This window comes from Protopterus annectens, chromosome 11.part0 (genome assembly GCF_019279795.1).
Source record: "Protopterus annectens isolate FY-2018-M chromosome 11.part0, PAN1.0, whole genome shotgun sequence".
NCBI classification, from domain to species: Eukaryota; Metazoa; Chordata; order Ceratodontiformes; family Protopteridae; genus Protopterus; species Protopterus annectens.
Window position 1 is genome coordinate 1,493,031,079 of NC_056745.1, and position 25,625 is coordinate 1,493,056,703.

The 25,625-nt window shown below is 40.2% G+C and overlaps 1 protein-coding gene across 1 annotated transcript in view; it reads left to right on the forward strand.

Annotated features, from left to right (window-relative positions):
- PLXNB2 (plexin B2) overlaps positions 1-25,625 on the forward strand; it is a gene marked incomplete in the record, with an annotated part of 671,705 nt that overhangs the window by 70,667 nt on the left and 575,413 nt on the right. Inside the window, 1 exon segment of the mRNA XM_044087338.1 lies at positions 23,314-23,479. Within this exon segment, the coding sequence (XP_043943273.1) occupies positions 23,314-23,479 (166 nt within the window).

Genomic DNA, 25,625 nt, shown 5'->3' on the forward strand with positions numbered 1-25,625 from the left:
TTTTATAACTCGTATTATTTTTATTTAAATTTTTATAAAACTAATAAATACAACCTTATCTTCTCAAGGCTAGTAGTTTCAAAATGCATTTTGGGGAGACAAACTCATTAAGACCTGGAGGGGCATAGGCAACTGTTCTGATATGCCAATAAAGTTCTTGGATTTCTAATTCTAGTTGCCATGGACTACCTCTGGGATTAACTACTACCTGATGTAATACAGCAAATTTAAAATTATGATTTGGGTATTCAACTAAATGCCTAGCTAAGGCATTATTGGTATCCTGTTTCTTAATAGCGTACTGATGTTCGTAAATACGCTGCTTTAGTTGCCGCTCTCTTTCCTATGTAAAACACGGGGCATTCCTGACAAATAGCAGAATAAACAACAGCCTTAGTTATACAAAAGTGTTATCATGTTAACTTAAAAAATAAATTATTATACAAGGAATCTATTTTTATTTTCAAGTATGATGCCTTGTTTCTCAAGGGTTTAAATTGTGAATGTAATTGGAGATTTTTAATTAATGGATTAATTGAACTTTTGTGGATTGAGTTGTGTTATATAAATGGGGGAATTTTGCACTGAGTAAATGCACTCTTGAAAGGCTTTTTAGCCAAGGCACTAGAGGAGAGATTGTTTTATTGAGTCTGATTTTATTATTTTATAAAGGTAAAGTCCTTTTATTACTATCAAACCTGGTTCTGCTTGGATTTCTGGCCAGTGTGTGGTGAATGCATTAAAGTCAACACCAGCCTTTTCCCAGCTTCTCTGAGTTATTATTGGTTTTATTTGATTAGGGGTCCCTCTGTTCCCTCTAACCTATTCTAATCTTTCTCTACAATCCTTTCTATCTACTTCCTCTCTGCTCCTTCCACTTTGTTCTCTTCTCTAGGCCCTTAATATACCTCTGTACTCTCTTCATTTCAACTAGATTCATCCTACACTTTTCATGTAAATCCTTTATTAATTAATGTATCTTTAACATTGCTATAATTAGATATGGCATTAAGCATATTTGGTATGAAGTTAAATCCTATGTTTACCTTCTGTAATGTCTGTTATATGTATGGAGCTTTTCTCCCAGGGCCTCTTCTGAAAATGGACTTCTGTTAATGTAAAATAAATAAATATTAAGGATGAAGTTACTGTTTAACTCTTAAAAAAAAAAAAAAAAAAAAAAAAAAAAGTCCCCAAATTATTGGGGTGGAAGCGCTAAGTTATCAAAAGTGTTTGACGTTTCCTGCAGCAGACTGGTGTTAAGCAAGCAGTAATGCCCAACAGGAAGTAATTCCCATCCATGGATATTCCCAGGCCCGACCACAAAACTTTGAGGGCATTATCACACTTAGAAAACGGGCTGTCTGTAAAATTGTTTTTATTTATTTTTTTTATTACTATATTATTTTTTATTTATTTTTGGTGTAAAATAGTTTCTCCACCTAATATTTCAAACTTGCTTTAATATATGTTAATGGTATTGGAGGAAGCATTTTACTACCAAAGTATAACACTTTAAAAATATATCCAGGTATTTACTTTGTTTTGTTTTTTGGTCCCTTACTTGTTAAAATTTTTGGTTTGTTGCCATTCATTGAAAATAGAAGTCACTAAATAATGACATACATTTGAGTCTGACGTTTGCATGAATTTTCTGAATAAAATAAACACAAATCATGTTTAAGCAACTTTGTAATTTTGATGTCCTCCCTGTGGTTGCGTGGGTTTCCTCCGGGTGCTCCGGTTTCCTCCCAGATCCCAAAGACATGTTGTAGGTGGATTGGACACACTAAATTGGTCCTAGGCGTGAGTGCGTGCATGTGTGTGTGCCTTCTGTGGAAGGTTGGGCACCGGGCTGGCAATTCGACACAGTAAAACCTCCACTGCCAATCATGAGCAGACAGGTGATCCACTCTGGCGACCCCTAACCGGGAAAAGCTGAAAGAAGAAGAATTAAAATCCATTTCTATTTTTGAGCCTTTGTTCTCCTTTATTTAGGCTTTATCCATATTCCTTAAGCTAAGAGGATGAGAGGTATGCAAACCTCTTTACTGCTGCTACCAGTGAAACAATTGATCTCACACGCACACTTTGTACTTCAGAAAAAGCAGGGTAACACGAATCCTATTATTTAAGTAACTTTGTCATTTTTAAGAGCAATAATTAAAATCTGATCCTATTTTTGAGCCTTTGTTCCCCCTTTATGTCAGGCTTTATCCAGATTTCTTAAGCTGAAAGGTCGAGATGAATGCAAACGTCTAGTTCTGCTACTGGCAGTGGTCAATCTCACACTGTCACACACACACACACACACACACCTGCCTTCCTCTGCTTCAGAAAATGTGTGCTAACACAATTCCTAATATTTAAGTAAATTTGTGATTTTGTAGCAGCAACATTTAAAATACGTTCCTCTTTTGAGTCTTTGTCTCCAGTTTATTTTAGGCTATTCAAATATCTTGAGGTAACAGGTCGAGAGGTACGCAAACCCCTTAACTACTGCTGCTGCTGTCAGAGATCGCTGTCACTTTTCTCCGTCTCTCTCTCTCTCTCTGTCTTCAATTTTCATGCATGCAAACTCTCTTTCACTCACACATGCATACAGAAACATAAACACACATACCCACTTTCTGTTTCATTTATTTTTTACACTTGCTAAACAGCAAAAGTGGTGCTTAGCAAATGTAAAATAATAGCTTGATCTCTCTCACTGTCCTACGTGCATACACTCTTACACACACGCACACACACACTTTTTTAATCTAAATTTCTTTTATTTTACACTCTCTAAACAGTAAAAGCGCTGCTTAGCAAGGGTTAAATAATGGTGGCTCTTAGATTTCATTCAGTCCGAGCTCCACTGCAGCTTGATATGCTGCCATGAGTTGGCGGACTTGTTTTTCAGCAGGCTTCTTTTGTGCATTAACAGCCTGCAGGAGAACATTCATTCTCCAATCAGCATGGCAATCTACAGATCACCTATTCTGTAATTTTAGTTTATGTATATTGTCACTCCTCCCCAATCTGTAAGTAACATTTTGAAACTTGTTTCTATTCTCTTAAATCATCTGACCAAGGTGCCATATCTCTGGCGAGACCTACTTTCATCTCCTTTCTCCATTGTCCCAAATAAGTTGTGGTATAGCAAATTCAGGTCTAAACTTGTCCACTGACAGTAGAAACCATGTATATGTGCAGGCATTTTAAGAATGGTGACTATCTGCATTTAATTCCCTCTGTGGTCCATTGATAATTGTCTTGGCATTATTTTTGTGACTTATTATTTATTTGCAGTTTGTTTGCCATGATAGTCCATTGGGCCACAAGGAGCCTGTTTTCAATGGAGTCCTGGGGAGAAACGCTCCAGAAAAATGCAAATACATAGTACAGATTGTACATATGCATTACAAATTATCTCATAGGAATACAAAGTAAATATGATAAGAAAAGGTTAACAATGACAGAATACATCAGTATAGTTCATTAAACAGCAATACTTTTGTAAAAAAAAAAAAAAAAAAAAAAAGGTAGCATAGGGTAACTGTTAAGTACTTGTATGACCTGAACAGTTACTTGCTGCCGACCTTAATCAGGTACTTAGCATTCCCTAAAACATTGTTTTTCAATGTGCTTGGTGTTCTGTAATATGCAGTATTATTGTAGTATCTTTAGCTCCTTGTGTTGCAAATATTTTGTCATGTGTTTTCTGCATTCCCATATGTTAACATTTACTTGTATGTGCTCTCTTGCATTATTCATGTTTCTCAGATCATAGTTGTAAAGGTCTTCATTATGGTTAACTCACCTGTCAAATAGTAAATAAATTAAATAACGATATTATGATATATAAGATGAATGATATTAACTCAGCACAGCTCCTCGTGGTGTCCTGCAGAGTGATTCAAGCAGCAGAGAGCGAAAGAGTGACTTTTTCTTGATATAAGTATATTTTTTGTGGCTTTTCTACTGTTTACTGTCTAGCGACTGCATTTTCGCCTGTTTGCTACTGCATTTAAACTGTTTTATTGTGTCTAAACTGCTTTTTGCACTTTAAGTTTCCATTTGTTGCAAATTGTATCTGTAGGCTATGCACTCAAGTGCGTTAGCCAATTTATAGCATTTAAAAGCATTTATTGACTGTTTTTTCTTCTCTGTTCTGAAAAAAAAAGAAAAAAACCAAAACAAAAAAAAAAATTCTCTCGTTTCCCGCCTTACTGAACTAGAATAGTCCAGTATCAGAGCTTGCTGATCTCTGGGCTTTGTCTTGGTTCCTGTAACTGTTCCATATCCTTATTTGGAAAAAAGGAAGCTTCTTTGTTCACCAGTGGGAGTGGGGAGCACTGAGCAGCCTATTTGTCCATTTGGAGTGGTATCAGCCAGAAACTAGTAGTCGATTGGCCATTTTGGGTCAATTCCCAGCTCTTTTCAACCCCCTGCTATAAAGCACGCTAAAGCGTGCTTTAGCTCGATTTAGCGCGGAGTTGCCACAGGAGCACACGAGCAGTGGCAGTTAACTAAGGTTAAACTATTCAGGCTACCTAAAGTCCACTCTTCATTTTTTCCCTTAGAACAGCTCTTCTTGAACTCTACTTCTAATCAAACCAGCCTATTCTCTATCTGAAAAGTTTAGCTCTACTTGATTCCTAAGTAGACTATTCTCTATCTGGAAAGCTTAGCACTTGCTCCTTAAGTACTTTTTACTCTGATATAGCACTTGTTTATGATACATAGTACCCCACCAGCCTAAAACCCCTTTTTCGACCACCCACATCCTTCGAAGTATTTTCAAACTCAATGACATAAAGTTTTTGTCTTTTCCTTCTAGCATGTCGAGGGATCAGTTGCTAGTGTCCTCTCCTGCTCAGCTGGTGAATTTGGGAATATTGAGGCAATGTTACAATTGCCTCATGTACACAGACAACCCTCTCCTTCTGCCACAAAACACAAATACATGCGAGAGATGCAACTATATAGCCAAACTGGAGGCTGAGCTCTCTCAACATAGGACTGGCAAGACCAGACAGGAGGAGAAGGAAACCACACACACCACAAACCCAGTCTCAGATAGTACTATCACAAGTTCAAATCATACACATAAACACACAAAGACATATTCGGAGGCTCTGATCAAAAATCTACCAAAACAGCAGAGGCCACCAAAGCAGACACCCAAACAACTGCCACCTCATGACACAACACATGCAACACATAGACCACAAAGTCAATGTGCCAAACAGTCACAGCCCTTAAGGCCAAACACAATGCCAGACACACTCGTCATAGGTGACTCCATAGTCAGACACACTGACATCCCACTCACCAGATTGAGCAAGGAGAAGGTCACAGTAAGCTGCCTGTCGGGCACTAGAATCCGCCACATAATGCAAGCACTCAGGTCACTCAACAGCAAGTACAAGTATGACTCAGTCATTGTCCATTCTGGTGTGAATGACCTGAGACGTACCTCCCTGGACTACATGAAAAGAGACATAGAGGAGCTCTCTGATTATGTAGCCCAGGCAGGTATGACCCTGACCCTGAGCAGTATCCTACCTTCACCAAGAATGATGCCACAATACAGAGACAAGATGATCAGCTTTAATAATTGGCTTAATCTCTGGTGTCATTCAAAGGGGATCCAATGTCTGTCTGCCTGGGATGACATGCTGGACAAGCCACGCTGCTTCGCAAGGGACAGCTTGCACCTGTCACCCCTGGGCTTCCGGATATTGGCAAAGGCTCTTGCCACCCCCATAGTGCCTTTTTTAGGCAAGGCTCAAATTCTAAACCTACCACCCTAGAACACACAAAAAAAATAAACTAAGGGTAATGCTGCTCAATTCCAGAAGTCTTAACCTCAAGATGCACGCACTCAAAGCCCTTCTCAGTATGGAGAACATCTATGTCTGTGCTGTGACTGAAACCTGGTTCAAGGCTCCTGAGAGCACCCCGGCACTATCAGGTTTTACCTCATATCATGCGTTCCAGCCCCAAAATCCGGACCACACCAAGAAAGGAGGGGAGTATCCATATTCATCAAGGATACCCACACCTCCAGGTTGGTGGCAACGCACGAAGCATCGGAGACCATCTAGGTGCAATTTAACCGTAGGCAAGACTGCTCTGCAATTTGTAGCATGTTACAGGCCACCCTCTCAAACTCAGGAACCTCACACAGCTTTCCTGAAAACACTGGAGGGGATAAATGTATCTCCAAACACCATCATATTAGGTGATTTCAACTACCCGAATATAGACTGTGGGATCATTACTCAAGCCCCAACACTCTAGCCCAAAGGTTCCTAGATTTCATAAACTCTAATGCCATGGAACAACTAGTCACCATCCCCACAAGAGGAGAAAACATACTAGATCTCATCATCACGAACATGGGGACACAATGTTCAACACCGGAAGTATACCCCTCATTGGTGAGATCAGATCATAAACTAATCTCACTGGAAGTCCACATCCCGCCCCCACCCAAGATAAAAAACACCACAGTGAAGAACTTCTCAACAGCCGACTTCACACTTCTTAAGACTGGTGTGGTTTCCTTCAAGGCCCCCGAGCCAGCGGAAACCATTACCCAAGCCACTGAATCACTTACAAATGCCTTCTACCAGCACCTCCAGGGCTGCATGGATCAGGCAATCCCAAACAAAACAAAGACTCTCTGCACCAAAGGCAAGCGCCCAGTCTGGTGGACCCCAGCCATAAACAAGCTCTACAATAAAAGAAGAAAGCTACTACAAGATAGAGCAAAATCCTTAAAAGGGAAGACACCCTTGATCATTATAAGTAAAAAACTACGAACACTCATAAAATCATCCAAGGCAAATTTTGAGAGAAAAGTCGCTAAGGACTCAAAAGACAATCATAAGGCCTTCTTTAGCTATGTTAGAAACATGGGAGGAAACTCCCAGATATGCTCAGAATTAGTTCAAAATGTAAAAATCACTGAACCAACAGACATTGCCAACATACTGGCTGACAGGTTCAGTGCAAATTTCTCCCCCCCCCCCCCCCCCAAAAGGAGAGATATCTATCCCAGTGGATTGTAGCCTCCCACACATCTCAAATGCTCAGGTGAAAACTGCTCTCTCCAAGGCAAAAAACACAGCATCTATGGGACCAGATGGTGTCCCCGGTTGTGTGCTCCACGAACTCAATGAGGAATTAAACCCGCAGTTAGGGCAGCTGTTTAATCTTAGCCTCACCTCAGGATACGTACCCAAGGAGTGGCGTACGGCAACTGTGGTCCCACTTCACAAAGGCGGTGCCTCCACTGACCCTGGAAATTACCGGCCCATCAGCTTAACAAGCCTGGTCTGCAAAGCTATGGAGAGGATCATAATGGAACTCATAAATAAAGACATAGGGGACTTACAGACATTGGATCCAACCCAGTTTGGCTTTGTCAAGGGCAGATCATGCCTTTTAAACTTGGTTGACTTTTTTGAAACAGTCACCAAGGCCATTGATGAGGGCAAGGCAGTCCACACAGCCTACCTTGACCTTGCAAAAGCTTTCGACACAATACCCCACTCGGGCATCATTGAAAAACTCACCAGCTTAAATGTAAACCCATACGTCACAAGATGGGTTGCAAACTGGCTAAGTGACAGAACCCACATGGACAAAGTTGCTGGCACCATGTCAGACTCCAAGCCGGTCACAAGTGGTGTCCCACAGGGCTCAGTCCTGGGCCCCCTCTTGTTCGGCATCTACTTTTCAGAAGTACAGGCAAACACAGGAGGATTATGGCTGACAAAGTTTGCAGATGACTGCAAATGGGGCGCCATAGTTGAAAACACATCAGACACAGATATCCTTCAGAAGGGTCTCATAGAAACGGATAACTGGTGCCAGAGCCATGGCCTAAAGTTAAACGCCAAAAAATGCATAGTCATACCCTTCGGGAAAAACAAGGTTACCCCTAGCTACCATATAGGTGGCAATCCACTAAGCACAGAAGAGGTTATCAGGGATCTGGGGTCCCAGGTCGACAGTAACCTTTCGTTTGACACTTACGTTGCCAAAGTAGTTAGGAAGACCTTCTACATTGCCCACCTGATCATGAAGGGATTCACATCTAGATCAAGGGAGGTCATTGTTCCCCTATACTCATCAGTCATCAGACCAATGATTGAGTACAATGCCCCATTCGGAATGTATCTTACCCGACACCTGCAGCAATTGGAAAGGCCCCAAAACTTCTTCATCAAAAGGATAAAGGGTCTCAAAAATATGTTTTATGCTGCCCGACTGAAGGAACTCCAGCTCTATTCAGTCGCATACCGTCTCCTCAGAGGTGACCTGTGCCTGACATGCAAGGCCATGTCCAACCCGGAATTAATGGACATGCTCCACCTCAAAAAATGTAAATCCATCAGAACTACTACAAGAGGAAGAGACTTAAACCTTAACACAGTTATAAATAGGACGTGCTGGAGGGACAGATTCATCACCCAGAGACTCCCTATGCTGTGGAACAAAATCCCAGTACATGTGAGGCAGAGCACCTCGCTGGCTCTGTTCAAGAGAAATCTTGACCAATGGATGGGAGATCGCAGGTTTACCCCGGGGATCACCTCAGTGTCACTGCTGGACAGAGGCACGGCAAAATAATGGGCATAGTACCATTCAAACTTAAGGGGTGGTGAAAGCCACAAAACTTTGGGCTAGGCTTATAAATGCCCTAGGGCAGATAGCATAGTATGAACCTATGAACCTATAATTGTGACAAGATGCTGGCCTACTTATCCACAGAAGCATTTGCTTTTTTGTGTCTGTGTACATTATATATACCTGATTTACCCTATATTTCAACAATTTAACATAGTTCATGTTCTACTTTTTTTGAAAAAAAGCATAACTTGAAAACCAGAAACACAAATCAATTTTTTTCCTGTGGTTGGGGTAAGCCTCCCTGCCCCCCCCCCATGAGGGATGTAGCCCCCTGAACCCCTTTAAATTCTGTATACTATCTTTTTATTTGCATTACAGTGGAGAAAAAGGGGGAAAAAACTTAAAATGAAATTGGCCCACACAGTACAACACACTGGTTAAATGAATTGCAGCATTTGGTCTTTGCTAAAGAAGACTGATGCTCTATCAAGCCTCAGCAAAGATGCAGGTATACCATGTATACATCACATTTTGTTTATATTTTATGCTACACACTTGGGCACATACACACACATAACTTTATGCTTTATATTTTTTTTTTATTTGGATTTTCTTAGCTAGTAATCCCCCCAGACATACTTTTTGAAATGTCATGAAAATGTCTGCACTGCAGATTCCTTAAATGTGTACCTGCACAAGAACCCTCCCCTGTGTACCCTAGACTTCAGTTGAAGTCCATTGCCACATTTTTGTATGTTGCCTTGTTTTTCATTTCCAGTGGCATTTTGAGAGAGAACCAAGAACATTTTTGATAACATAGTGCATTAAAATAATGAAGTGCATTTTGTTCCACTGCTTCCACTGTTATTTTTTTAAACATCTTATTCTTCAAATTATCTTTAACTTGTATTGTATGTGCATACGGGGCTTGCAAACTTTAAGTAAGGCTAGAACTTAGAGTGGACTAATAACATTTTTAATTTCCAAGACTGACTAAGATAGCTAGGTTCATTTCAAGAATATTCGCTCATTCAGTCCCATCTTCTGACTGATTCTCAGCAGCTAGAAAAGCCTGTACATGGGATCTCTGTTGCACCTTTCCTGATATTGCATGAACTCCTCTAAAGCATTTGTTACTGCACTTGTGCTCAAAGACAGTTTGTTTTACAATGGGAGGGTTCTTTTGTACTCTGGTGGGAGCAGAGAGCTAAATTCATCCCATCCATGGCGGAAACTAATGGTTGATAGTTTATTGTGTTTTTGTCTGATTGACCTGAAGGTTTAACTTTGTAAAAAGTCTTTCATCCTGCCAGTATATAAAAGCCTCATGCAAACACAGTTCCCTGTACTTGCATATAAGCAAGCCTCTCCGGTTTAAAATCCTGTATAGGAAATGCTCTCCATAGTCTCCCACTGTTCACAGCTGCTCGAAAAGCTGCCAGTTTGTGCTTAAGGTGGAACAACTGCAGGTCATCTAATAGTGTACTATAAACACTCTTACTTTGACCTATAAGTAAACTCTGCCTTCCTCCTTCCCTTTTAGAAATTGTTTTTCTTGCCTTACAAAAGCATAGGCTAGATTCAGACCTGCTGAATCTAGACTGTTTGATATCACTGTGCTCTTTAACCAGACATTTTACATTAAGTGGGCCTCCCTGTACCTTTATGGCAGAATTGTGTAGCTCAGGACCCCTCTGAGTTGGGGATTGCTGGAGAAAGATTCAGTTTTGGGCTTTCCCATTGGTAGTTGTGTTAAAACTGTTTACATTTGCCTCTATAGAAGCCTTGTATTTGCATAGGTTTGCACTCATTTTACCGGAGCTGCTCAATGTTTGGAAACTTTAGTGTGTGGGGGTGAGAACTCAATCCATGGCACATATAATTTTGTTGTCCAGGTTTTCTGTAAATTTTAGTTTTAATTTTATTATGCCTACTCTACCCTCTTGTGTTAAATCAAGGTAATTCACCTCCCTTCCTTTCTGAAGCCCATCAAAATGTATGTCAAACCTGTTGGTTTCAAGATCTTGTTCCACTTCATTATACCCTCCTTTACATATAAAAATTAAATCATCTGTGTATCTGAAGTATTTTATTACATTCCTCCTAAAGAAGTCATGCCTATAGATGTAAAAATTTTCAAAAAATCCCATGAACAAGTTGGCATATGTGGAGCAAAAGCTGCTCCGTTGCTGTCCCACATTTTTGCTAGTAAAACATCCATCAAATTCAAAAATATTATTTTCAAGACAAAACAACATCAACTCCATAATATGATATGTACATGGCGTGTTACCCAGCAAAAAACTCCATAGCCTCTAGCCTCTAAGCCAAACCTATGTTGAATGCTAGTATACAAACTACGTCTACAACAATGAAATACATCCCTTGTCCCCATAACACTGTAGAATTTTTGTCCAAAAAATCAAAAGTCTCTCTAATATAAGATGGTAACTGCACAACTTGTCTAATCAAAAAATAGTGTAAAAAACAAGCAATATTATGGGTGGAGTAACCACAAGCAGAAACTATAGGTCGACCAGGCGGGGTTGTAAGACTTTTGTGAATTTTGGGTAGGCAAAATAGTTTTGCCATAACACTATTCCTACTCTGAAACTTATGTTATATCCTCTAGAGTAAGCTAATGCCATCTCACCCCTGTATGTAATAGCTCATTATAATTTTCCGTAGCTCGCTGGTAATCCTTTATTTGCACCTTCTTTTGCACATTTTTATTTGTGACATGGTGTTCACACATCATACGATACTGAGTATAGTGCAAAACCACAAGTTGTCCTCCCTTGTCAGCTGGTTTAAATACTAATTCACTGCTATTGCTCAAGTTTTTTAATGTTAGCCATTCATCCCAGTTCATGGTATACTTCACATCACTTTTATAAAAGGCATGACATTCTTTTTCCACCACATAATCTAAAACATTATGCAATTGTATTATTTTTTCACATCTGAATGGTGGTAGAAAGTTACTTTTACACATCACTGCAGTAGTATCAAACCTCCGTTATGCATTTACCACATCATTTGTTTCAATATCAGAATTGCAAGAGAAAAAAACTTTCCATGCTGCTGTTTAAGTCATCCATAACAAAATCCTGCACATTACTTTGATTATTAAAAAAATCTTTCAAATGTAACTTACGAATGAACTTAAATATTTCCCCTTTGAATTCATGTACCCTAGGTAGAGCCGTTGGAAAAAAATTAAGGCCCTTATTCAGAACAAATCACTCCAAATCAATAGTAATACATTCAGATAAATTAACAACATACTGAAAATCACTTAGAGATGCATTACTTTCACATTCCAGTACATTATGTCCATGTTGAGAATTAGTAAAGCATACATTATCTATATGTCCCAGTATATTAAGTCCATTTAGCTCTTTTATTGTTAGAGTAGTTATAAGAGAACCCCCAGTGAGGTTCTTGCCAGGCCCATTTCCTGCTTCCCTGTTGTTGACCTTGTCCACAAAAGTTCTTATGCAGGTACTCTGGATTATAACCCCTGGGCAAACATGGATAATCTCCCCTATCTTCCCCTTAGGCTTCTGTTGATGAGGCTGCACTCTCCCCTGAGGTATAATGTCCTGTTTGAGTTTCAGAAGCCCCAGGTGCACCTTGGAGTCTTACCTGCTGGCGTTTATTATTTGAACCTGAAGAAAGAATTAATGCTCTTTTGTGCTCATAATCACACACATCTCTCACCAGTTTTGTTTTATTTCTGTCTACAAGTTCTTTTTGATGATCAATTTATTATTGATCTCCTGCAGATACACCAAAAAATGTTCTTGGCTTGTCTTATTCATGATGTCAAAACAAATCTTTTTAATTTCTTTCTTCAGTTTAGAGCTTTTTAAAGTGTCTCGCTCTACGAGAATGCTAACCCATTCAGCGCTACACCTGTGCGCTGCTGCCACCCAGTTGTCGTGGAAGAGTTAATCATCCTCACAACTCAAATCAAAAGGAGTTGAAGGATATTTCACTGCCCTCAGCCCTGTAGGCATACTGTCCAATTCTTGGTGTCTGCGGAGACTCCGTAGATTAAAGAAAATGGCCTTTTCTTTAAAAGTAAGTTTCTCTACCTGGTCAAAAAGCTCCTGAAGGTCGGGAGCCACAAATGTATTAGTTCTTTTGCCTATTGACAAGAATGGATTGGAGCATCACTTCCATCTATTCTCTTCCCATTTTGATAGCACATTCATCAGGGAGTCATTCTGAATCACCATACCTTCAATGGAACCAGCTGCTACATGCATGCCTTCAGTATCCTTCGACTGGGCAGAACACAGAAAACTGTCCATGGTTCTTTGTGAAGTTTCCATGTCTGTCTCATGGAACAGACGAGGCAGTTTACTAAAAGAATCACTGGCCATAGATGTGAAAGACCACACACCAACAAACTGTTCTTGAAACCACAGAATGCTGTACCAGTGATGAAAACTGCCAAATGTACACAAAACACAAGACATTAATTAAAACAAGAAAATTCAGATTCTTCTTGCGTCTTGGCTTACCAAAAGGCCTTTACAAAGTATAACATTCTTTACACATCTCCACCTTTTATACACATGTTAAATTAATTGAACAATTATCCACTTTAAAAAGTAAATTGAAAAAGTAACTTCTTTTAAAGATACTATACATACAATATTTCCAAGAGAACTCTCTGTTGAGCCCCCTTGGATGTAATGTACCATATTTCAAAATAAAAACAGCTTCTTTTTTCCTTAAAATATTCTTGATAGCATCTGTTGTGCAGTCTGTGCAGTTACTAAGACATGATTCAAGGCAGCTGAGAGCATCCTGACCATGCAAGGCTACAATGCCTTCCACATATTCAGATCACAAAATGAGCATGTAGGAACCAAAGGTGGAAGTGTATCTATCTTCATTAAAACCAAATACACTGAGACTGGTCAAACAGCATGACTCTGTCGAACTACTCCATGTCCAATTAACTATTGGGAGAGTACCATACCCCACATCATTGCTAGCTGTAGACCCCCCATCATGAACCAGGATAAGCAGACCACCTACCTCAGTTTAGTGGAATCCCTCGACATACAGCTAAACACCTCACTCATGGGAGGTTTCAACTATCCTATAGACTGCAAGCAAAAACACACTATCCCAGAGGTTCCTGGACTTAAACATAAATGCTCTGGAACAGATACTCTGCACTCCCACTAGGGGCTGTAATGTTCTGGACATAGTACTCACCAACAGTGGGGGGGTGGGTGTCAGTGTACTTCCGCATGCGTGATGCCTTCCCTGTTTAGGTTGGACCACATATCAGTCTCGTATGAAGTAACTACTAGAACTGACACCCTCACAGAAACAAAAATTATAAATAACTTTACCAAAGCTAAATACAACCTACTAAACCAATGGTATAAAAAGCTTCATACCACCCACAATCACAGGCATCAATGATCAGTATGCAGAAGTATAAGGAAATGCCCTGTACAAACATTTAAGTGACTGCATAAACTCTCCTGTACCTAATCGTATCATAACCAGGTCTTCCAGTAAAAACAAGCCACAGTGGAGGACTTCAAATATAAATAGACTATATAACAAGAGGACTATCACTTTGCAGCAGAAGAGTTCCCTCCTAAGCCTAAACAAGAAAATAAAAAATCTTGTAATGTCTTTTAAAGCAAATTATGAAACTAAAATCACATCCCTAGCCAAGGATAATCATAAGGTATGTTTAACTACATCTGTAGTCTAAAAGGGAATGCCCAGCTATGTGCCGAACTGGTTATACATGGAATCACTCATAGTACACATGGAAGATATCACTAACCTGCCCAAACTTCACACCTCTATCCTCACCTACCATTACCCAAAGCATACCTGACACCAGCCCTGTGCCTAGCATCTGTAGAGAACAGGTCATCTCTGCACTTGCCAAGGCCAAAAACACAGCCTCAGTGGGAGCAGTTAATATCCGAGGCTCTTAACTAAACAATCTAAAACAAGACTTCGTGGACTCACTTGGTGTTCTGTTTAATCATAGCTTGAGAACTGGCTATGTTCCTGCAGTATGGAGAACAGCAACAGTAATCCCCCCTGCACAAAGGGGGGAGGGGGGCATCAACTGACCCTGAGAGCTACAAGTCTAACCAGCCTCATCCGCAAGGCCATGGAAATAATTATCCTGGACCTTATCAGCAAGGACATAGGTGACTGCCAAACACTGGACCCAACCTAGTTTGGCGTCATTATGTGTAGATCACACTTACACCTGGTGGACTTCTTTGAAAATGTCACCAAAGCTGTGGATGAAGATAAGACAATGCACATGGCCTATCTTCACCTTGCCACAAGGTTTTCAATATAATTCCCCCATTCTGGCATCCTTGAGAAACTCTCCCAGATAGGGATTAAACCCGTATGTTACTAGATGGGTAGCAAGTTGACTTACCAATAGAACACACAGCAGAGGCACAGCAAACTAATGGGTATAGTATTTCATCCTAAGGGGTGGTGAAAGCCACACACACTCTGGCTAGGCTTGTGGATGCCCTGGGGCAGATAGCCTAGCATGAACCTATGAACCTATTACCCCTCCTAATGTCACTCAAATGTTCCAAAATATGCACCTTAACCTTCCTACTTGTTTGACCAATGTACCAAACAGGTGTGCTACAATCACACCCCAAAATGTACACTACACCAGAAGACATACAATCAAACCTTTCAAATGGAGATATGGTAGTGTATGAAGACATATAATCAAACCTTTCAAATGTAATATGGAGAGCCCAGTAGCTACTCATTTTGTTAACATGCACAATGGCAAAAGTGAGGGTTTTGTATTTAGTGTACTTGCTAGTCCCCATTTCTACACAAGTAATTTTAAAACTGCACTGAATAGGTTAGAGCAGAGGATGATTTTAGGGTATCACATATTATTTCCTGTTGGGATGAACTTGGATAGTGGGTGAAATTCATTAGCGTTTTGCAATTTTTGAATCTTACTGCAATTTGAGTGTATTTAAATTAAATCATATTTTCTGAGTGTGTTTATTAGTATTAATGTTATATGCAAAAATTGTGAAAATCAAAATGACATGAATCATTTATATTATATTATATTATATTATATTGTAATATTAGGGATCACATTTAGTATTAACTATTTTGATAAAGAAAATGAACATTTAAAGTTTGTATATGTCACAGAGTTGATAGGGTTAAAATATTTGATGAACTGATTGGACAGATGGATTAAAGCTGCTTCTCTTTGTCTCACGCTCTGACTGCTTCATTTTGGTGTATTTCTGTAGTTGCTCCCCCTTTGTGGAGAGGGATGACTGTAGCAGTGTGCCATTCTGAAGGGACATAGCCTGAGGTGAGGCTGTGATTGAACAGGGCACACGGGTGTGTGGTGCCAGTTCACTTTGTAGTTCATGTAGAACACAGCCAGGGATATTGTCGGATCCCATGGAAGCTGTATTCTTGGCCTTGGACAATGCAGCTTTAACTTGTGCTGCAGTAATGCTGGGTGCCTGACATTCTTCCGGTATTGTGATTGATCCTTTAGGGGGAGAGAAGGGTAAAGTTGGCAGTGAATCATTTAGCCAGTATGTTGGCAATATCTGTTGGCTCAGTATAGGAGGTACCATTGTGCAGTAACTCAGAGCAAATCTGGGTATTGTTGTGGAGATTCTTGATATAACTATAGAAGGCTTTATGATTGTTTTTAGTATCTGCCATGATTCTGCCCTCATAGCTGACTTTAGAGGTTTTGATGAGGGATCTCACCTTTTTGTTGAGGCTAATAAGGGAATTTCTCCAGTCTTGGGACTTCACCTTTATTCTGCAACAGTTGCTTCCTTCTGTTGTAGAGTTTAATGGCAGGGAACCACCAGATTTGCTTCTTTTTTTTTCGGAGGAGAGCATCTTGGTTCTGTTTGGTGTGGCTAGTTCCATGTATTTATGCACGTGTTCATACAGTGCATTGGTGTATGATTTGGCAGTCAAGCACCTATTTTCCATTTGCATGGATGCTGTGAAGTTAGCCACCTCTATTTTTAGGAGCCCAAAGTCAGCTTTGGAGAAGTTTTTCAGGGTGGTTACCTTTGCTGGTGGTGTGGGTGAGATGTGGATTTCAATAGTTTGTGGTCGGATCTAACCAGGGAGGAATTGACTATTGGTGTTGAGCAACTGTTACCCATGTTAGTAGTAATCAGGTCAAGGATGTTGCTTCCTCTAGTGGGGGTAAGAATGAGCTGGTCCAGCTCATTGGAATTAAAGAATTCCAGGAAGCACTGGGCAACTGTATTGGTGCATGAGTAGTTTTTCCATTTGATGGCGCGTTAGTTGAAGTCACCCAGTATGAGAGTGTTGGACCCCAATAGTTTCCAGTGTGCTTATAATCGTGGAATGAGATTCTTGGGACATGATTGTGGACCTGTATCAGGCTACGACCTGAATCGCTGTCTTACCCAGTGTTAGTTATACCTGAAGTATCTCAGATGCATTATGCTGGGCTACTAGTTTGGAGGTGTGCACATCCTTTATGAATATGGAAACGCCACTGCCTTTGGAGCTTCAGTCCATTTTCCACAGCTGAAAGGTGTGGAATGAGTTATATCTGGTAGCGCAGGGGTGCTTTCTGCTACTTTAAACTAGATCTACATTACAGCACAAATGTCGATGTTCTCCATTTTGATGAGTGCTTCGAGTGAGTGCATCCTGAGATTTAGACTTGTAGCATTGAGCAGCATGACCCTCCGATTGTATTTATTTATAGCTGTTATTGTGGTAATTTGGTCTTTGGAACACCTCCTAAAAAAGCCACTATAGGTGTGGCAAGAGCCTTAGCCAGCATCCGGAAACCTAGTGGTGACAATGCAAGCCATCTCTGGCAAAGCATAGAGGTCTGTCAGTCATGTCATCCCAAGCAAGACTGATACTGGATCCCCTTAGGATGACACCAGAAACTTATCCAGTTGTTGAAGTCAATCATTTTATGCTTGTACTGTGGTATCATTCTGGGTGATGGTAGCATGTTACTCAGGGCTAGGATCATACCTGCCTGGGCCACATAATCGGAGAGCTCCTCCATGTTTATCTTCATGTAGTCCAGGGAGGTGTGTCTCCGGTCATTCACACCCACATGTACAATGACAGAGTCATACTTGTACTTGTGGAGTGACCTGAGTGCGTGTGTTATGTGTTGGATTCTGGCACCTAACAGCTGACTGATGTTCTTCGTGTTTCACTATTGCAGTCATTACATTTAGGTAATCTCCAGCGAACTGGCGACTGGCTTAGGAGAAGCTTCTTTATCGGTTTTGGATCTCAACTGCCTTTCTCTGTCCTTTTCTTTGTGTTTTTTATGTACTCCAGTAGTCAGATTTGCTATCCGACGACATTTCTGGGTAATTAAATCTGTTTACAAAAAGCAAAAATATACCGATGCTTTAGTGCGTTGGTTAAGTGTAGCACAAAACCGACAGCCAGACACGTTGTGATCAGGGCCTAGACAAGGAATACAGTATAAATGGAAATCCTTATGAGGTATTTGCTTCCCACAAGTAATACAATTAACTTTTTCTGACATCGGTAAAAAGCAAGAAAAAAGTTTCCCCAACAGGGTGCTTAGCTTTAGTGAAGACTTCGGTATGAAACTCAAACTTGAATTTTTCAGTAGTTGGCCGACCTGCACTTGCGAAAATACTTCTGCTTCGGGCACCGCGCGGCAAGAAAAACTAAAGAAAATGGCGTCAGCTGCATGTTTTATACCCCTGACGACCCAAGACTTTGGAATTCAGGCCGACTGAGGGCAACCTGCCAGCAGATTACCCAAATGTAATTACTTCAACAGTGAATACACTCGAACTTCTACATTTATGGTAAGTGTACACAACTGTACTTTATCTTCTCCTTATTCAACCTAGTGAGTGGGACATCAGTGTGCCTCACTATCAAGTCAACTATGATTAGTGTATTGGGCAAGCTGTTTTGCATTAGGGGCTTAGGTTGAGGGGCACACTGTGTAGGTGAGCTATATGTCTTGTAATTTGTGCTGTGTTGTGGTGGTCAAGTGCATTTCTGATTTGGAGGTCTCTATTTGGGTAGATTTCTATTGAGAGCCTCCACAGAGGTGGGTGTGTGTTTTTCTTTTTGCGAGAGCTGTGATGGTGGGTGTTCTGGAGGGCTGTGTTCCATGTGCTGTTGTGCAGTTATTGACCTTCTCTTGACCATCTATTCCGGTCTTGGCTGGAAAGTGCATGTCTTCCAGTTTGGATATGTAAGTGCATCTCTCACAAGTCTGAGTGTTGGGAGGAAAGAGGAGAAGGTTGTTTGTGTACATGAGCCAGTTGCTGCACTGCCTCGGAATGCCCAAGTTCACTAGGTTAATAGGAGTGGTATATATGGTTTTGTTAGGCAAATGTTTTACATTTTTGTTCTGCACCTCCACTCAGTGTACTAACCAAAGCATGCTAAATGCATTTGCTACTGTAGTCCCAAAAACGCATCTTATTTTATTGTATAGCAGTTATTGTTGCTTCAGCACCTGTAGTCATTAGATTTTTTGGGCCTTTGGATACTTGTTTCGTTAATAATTCTAACCTTGTGCTTTGCTTTTATTGAGAGAAGACAAGCTTATTTAACAGAAACATTTGTTTCAGAGGAGTGTTGCTTTGGGGATTTTTTAATGTAGGCTGATGTTCTTCATCTCACATTGCTGCAGTCATAACCTGTGGGTAGTCCGCTGTCCTCGCAGATCTGATGTCAGTATGCCGTGGTACTATATCCTCAGTCTTTGGGAATATTTTGTCTTTTCTTGCCTCAGTTATATCCGGATGTCAGAAAAAGTGAATAATTGTATTTAGATACCTCATAGGGATTACCACTCTCTTTGTATTCCTTGCTTGGGGCCTGAGCACAAGGAAAATCATTAAGGTTTCAGCTGAGTCTCAGGGGAGCCTTTAATTTTGCAGGATGTAGTCGGGTCAGGCTGAGGGGCCTCTCAGGTCTCTGTAGTCCGCATAAGGTGGTTAGGCCTTCTACTTCTGTCTCTAAGGTACCTTCCAAGGTCAGGCCTGGTTTGTCTTCCTCTGGTGTCAGCCCAAGTTCTGCAGGTTCTGTACCTAAAAAACATATGCTAAAATGGCAGAGGATTTGATTACCTTAATCAGGGGTTCTATGCCCCCTCCAGATAAGAGGCCTAGGGTGGAGCCAGAGGTGGAAGGATTGGAGCATTCCTCAGATTACTCAGAGTCTTCGACTGAAGACATTCAGGATTTTCCTCCTTATTCTGATTCAGATGCAGAGGATTCTAGTCCTTCTGCTTCCGCATTTTAAGTGGGAAGGTCAGGATTTCTCAGACTCTCGAAAGAGACTTAGGGAATTTTTGTTTTTACCACAACATAGGCCCTTGGTTATACCCCCTGTTTTGGATGTTGTTCAGGATGTTTTCTTAATCCTGATTCTTTGCCTCCTCAGGTATTATAGAGTGCCAGAGGCTCATAAATATTTGTATAAGAGCCCAAGAGCTGACCCGAAACTATTAAAGAATCCAGTTCCTATGGATTCTTCCACTCTAGCAATGAGGGCTTTGAATTGCCAGTTTCATATGCTGAAGTACCAGAATTTTCTCCTCAGTCAGTTAAAATCTAAGGTAGATGGTGTAAGGAATTGCAGGATTTAGTTCATGCCTCTGATCAGGTGGGAAAGCATTCTTTGCAGTGTGGTTTTGATGCTCTTCAGGCTTCTTCCAGGGTGGCTGCCATTGCAGAGCTCATGCTCAGGGTTCTTTAGTTCCCTGCACAATCTTCAGGTGAGGGCAGGTCCTGTCTGGCAGCTCCTCTGGGAGGAAAGTTGGCACTTTTCAAGCAAAATTGGCTTTTAGTCACCCAGGACAAATGGGTGTTGGACATTATAGACCGAGGCTACAAGTTTTATTTTCACACCTGCCTCCTTTCAAAGGCATGCCAGATGTTCCTCCTCAGCAAAAGTTGGAGGGTCACAAACAGATTTCTTTACTTTTAAAAAATTCTGGACTTGTCTATTCTCAACACATACCTGGACATTCCCAAATTCAAGATGTTAACTTTGCAACAGCTTCTGCCTCTGCTAGGCAAAGATCACTGGATGGTATCAGGCCCAGTTACAGGAGGTTTTTTCATTATCAGTTCTCTGCATGTATGTTATGACAGTGTTAAACAAAGTCCAGTCTAGTACCCTCTCAGGACATGTGCTTTCTGGGTGTGAGACTGAACACAGCCTCTCAGATGACAAACAAAGAAATCTTGCCCTTTACTTCCTCCAGGCACAGTCCTTCAGCTTGTATTCTGGTACTTGATATCTCAAAAGCGTATGGACTCAACACTGCCACGATTTGGACACTGTCATTCAGATAATACCTTGCATCCAAAGGAATTCTTGTGGTGGGCTCAGGAATGTCACAGATGCCTCAGACATGGCTTGGGGAGCACACTTCAATGGGAAATGGGTTCAAGACACGTGGCCTCCCAGACTACAACATTTGCATATCAACATGAAGGAGATGTTAGCAGTCCAATTTGCCCTGATGGCCTTCAAGGATCTACTTCAACCAGGACAGGTGTTGATTCAAACAGACAACACAACAGTCATGTGGTACATCAACAAGCATCTTTGCAGACAAGCTATGATTTTGTGGGAAACTGCTCTCAGTTTGCACCTTAGCAGATGTTTTGAGCAGGCAGATGGTGGATCCCAAAGTGGATGCTTTATCATTCAGTTGGAACAACCTCTGCTGAGGAGTTTAGTGCCATCAGTTCCACACCTTCTGTCCCAGGCAAGCAATCATTCTCAACAAGTTTTGAATGTCATTTTGGTTCCTTGATCTCTTCCTACTGGATGGAGGGTAACTATGGATGACTGAAGTCGCATTACACAAGCGACAGTAGAAATCTGCTGCAAGTAGATCTTGTCTGCTTAAGTTTGTGAACTGTGCTGTGAAGATCCACACTTTTTACGTATTTATACAGGGTTTCATTTTTTCTTGGTTTCCTGTCACTACTGCTGGAAACTTAATTTTATATATTATCTATTTGCTGACCATGTAAGCCCCTTCAGTGGTGACCTTGGAGTATTTGCTGGTCACGGAACTGGCACTGTCACACAGCCAAATGAAGGTAGAAGGAATCAAACCCTGTACCCTGGACACACAAAGCAGTTCATTAACAACTCGGAGCTTTAGCCTTCTGCACCGTCTGTCCGACTAAAGGCAAGACCCTCTCCATCAGTAAATAAACCCTGGTGTTTTCAGTTGGGAGGTGGGGGATACTCGCCACTTTATCACCTTACTAACAAAAATTACACTTCATCTCCTTCAGGCTGATGACACACAGTTAGGACTTGTGTAGTGTTACAGTGGGGAAGAACAGGCTGAGGCAACCAAACTGCTTTGCTACATATTTTAAATTATTTGTATTTAGCTTTGTATTATGATCTTAAATGTGTGATGATTTTTTATTAGCACTCAAGGGCATGTAGACCATTATCAAACCTCTCTTTGCTGCATTCTTTTTTAGAAATTAAAATTATCTTCAAAATTAAGTTTTTTGACTTCAGCATCAGGGAATTTGTGCTTAGGCAATATTTTTTTTTGTGTGGAATGCAAAAAAAGAATCAGTTTTCTACTTTTGTAAGATGGCAACTGAAGATGGATTTAGGGAATAATACCTGAATATGCAAGTGCATACACTGTGTGTGTGTGTGTGTGTATATATATATATATATATATATATATATATATATATCTAAAAAGAGAGAGACGCGTATGTGCAACATATAATTATTTTTTAAATATATTATATAAGGAATTGACTATCAGTTAGTAACTGCATTTAGTGAATCTGTAAGGAATCTTGTTAGATAGTTGAAATAAAAAGCAAGTCTGATATAAGTAAGGCTGCAATCCCCTTTGTTACTGCCTACTGGAGTGGTGAGCAAAATCTAACCATATATGACTTTTTGTACTGCTACCCTTTTGTTTTAGTCATGTCAGAGTAATGGTCACAGTTGCCATCTGAACTTTTTGTACTCTGAGTGGTAATAGACCACTTGGCTGGATATTTTATTATATTTTTTATGCTGATTTATTGCTGCTATTCAACTTATTTTATGATTTTTCCCCAAATAAAGTGCTCTCTGAGTTAAAAGATTTGGTTGCTGTCCTGCATCTGCTGCTGTAGACTTTGTCTTGGAGTTTCTAGGTTTCATTTTGCTGATATATTCTTAATGTTTCTGTATTATGTGCAGATTTGACATCTTTGTAATGTGTCGTTTTCAGCAATCATGTCTTTTGAATTCTTCTTGCCTTGGTATGAGTGGTCATTTGTAAAAGCACTTAGCTGTTACTCTGACAATTAAACATGGACTTGAACTTGACCAAGTGAACTCTAAAGTTTTCATTTCATAAACATCATGTGTAATCTTGTCAGGTAATTTGGGTATTTATTCAAAACCTTTACACAAAACGTTTTTTTCCATGAATGACTGACCTTTGCAAATGAGTCACCTTCTGTCTTTGTCCTAGTTTATTTCTTTTGCTTTGTGCAGTATCAAAAGATAGAGGCGATTTACTAAGATACCAAAATCGGGCATTAAAAAGAGATGTCCCAAATCTCACTAATACGTTTGTCTTTGTTTCAGGTCTTGTTTACCACAAATTTATTCCCAGATGTATCTGATGATGATAAAGTTTTGTGCAAATTTGGCGATGATAAGAGACAATTAGAACCGGATGCTTACAATAACACACATGTATCTTGTTTACCTCCACGTTCAGCAAAAATTCCTCCAACCACCGGCTCTGAAGGTAACGTACCAATGCAGCATTACCATAATCCTTCAGATCAAGTTACCACTATTTCACTTATAAGTTGCACGTTTGTGTGAGGTAAATGCGGTTGTGTAAAAGGATGAGAGAGAGATTTGTAGTACTACTATAATGACGCACATACTCAATGGCAACAAAATGGCTGTCACACTTTAACCATATTAAATAAGTTCTTATGTAAACTGCTTTTCCTTATGCAGGGTTGCAGTTGAAGGCCTTTTTATTGGCCTTAAAGCATACCTCTCAACAGTTCTGCATTTGATTTGCACTGATTTGATGTGAAAATGTAGATCCATCTTGTGATGAATTGAACCATTTGTGGATGAGCCCATAATCCAGCATTAGTGTGGTTTTTGTACTGCATAGCACCATTACTGTGTGATTGTGTATTTGACTTAAATGCACTATTTATTATCTGTGTTTGTGTGTCCTATTTTTACAGGTTATTTACACATTCATGTTTCCACTCCCCCCAGTAGTGTGAATTTGTGCATTGCACAGATCAAGACCTATAACTTTGTCTTTCTGCTACGTTATTCATTGGCCCCCTGCTATAATTGTAAAAACTGAGAGGTATGCCTTAGGGTAAAGCTCTGTATATTTTTTGCCTTTGGTCTTTATTTATCTTGGTTGCAGACCGTAATAGAGCACATTATTCATTACAGGCACTCGTTGCAGTGTCGCTCACAGTGACATTTGTTTAGTCTGAATAAGATCTAGACGGAGCATGTGTGACTTTTACCTCAAAAATAATTTGAGCATTTAAAAATTTAGGAACAAAAAAATTTTGCAAAACCAATATACATAACAGAACAAAGTTTAGAAAGATTTCTTTGGATCTCTTGTATTTTTTCTGCTCCCATGCTCCATGGTGTTAAGTTCTCTGGTCATATTAAACAGAGACTGTTGAGGTAAACAGAAACATCAAACTGTTCACATTTAGTTGTTTTACTAGATATTGACTGGTCGTATCTATTTTTTATATGTAAAAGAAGTTTGTGTAGACTTTTGTTGCAGAGATACAGCCATGATGTAGGGCTTTGAGCTGACAAGTTCATCCCCCTGCTTTTGACATAGGTTCTTTGAAAACTAATTTTGTTCTTGACAATGAGCCAAGATGGAATGATCTTTTTTTTTTTTCTAAAATATCCATGCATCCATCTTGATTTAAAAATTAAAATTATTGAAATTTGCATTAGCTGGTTTGATGAAGTCTTCATTAACATAAAGCATATTACCTTGTCAGTTGTTCCTTTATTTGAATACATATATTCACAGGGGTCATAATAGTTCAAGGCTTGAAAGCCAAGGGGCAGTGTACCCAGTAGTGCATACACTACCCTGTATACGTTAAGGGACACAGTAGTCCATACACTACCCTGTATAAGTTAAGGGACACAGTAGTCCATACACTACCCTGTATAAGTTAAGGGACACAGTAGTCCATACACTACCCTGTATACGTTAAGGGACACAGTAGTCCATACACTACCCTGTACGCTAAGGGACACAGTAGTCCATACACTACCCTGTATACGTTAAGGGACACAGTAGTCCATACACTACCCTGTATAGGTTAAGGGACACAGTAGTCCATACACTACCCTGTATAGGTTAAGGGACACAGTAGTCCATACACTACCCTGTATACGTTAAGGGACACAGTAGTCCATACACTACCCTGTATACGTTAAGGGACACAGTAGTCCATACACTACCCTGTATACGTTAAGGGACACAGTAGTCCATACACTACCCTGTATAATGTTAAGGGACACAGTAGTCCATACACTACCCTGTATAGGTTAAGGGACACAGTAGTCCATACACTACCCTGTATACGTTAAGGGACACAGTAGTCCATACACTACCCTGTATAGGTTAAGGGACACAGTAGTCCATACACTACCCTGTATAGGTTAAGGGACACAGTAGTCCATACACTACCCTGTATAGGTTAAGGGACACAGTAGTCCATACACTACCCTGTATAGGTTAAGGGACACAGTAGTCCATATTACTCACCTCCTAGAGTAGGTTACAGGGACACAGTAGTCCATACACTACCCTGTATAGGTTTAAGGGACACAGTAGTCCATACACTCCAATTCTGTATAGGTTAAGG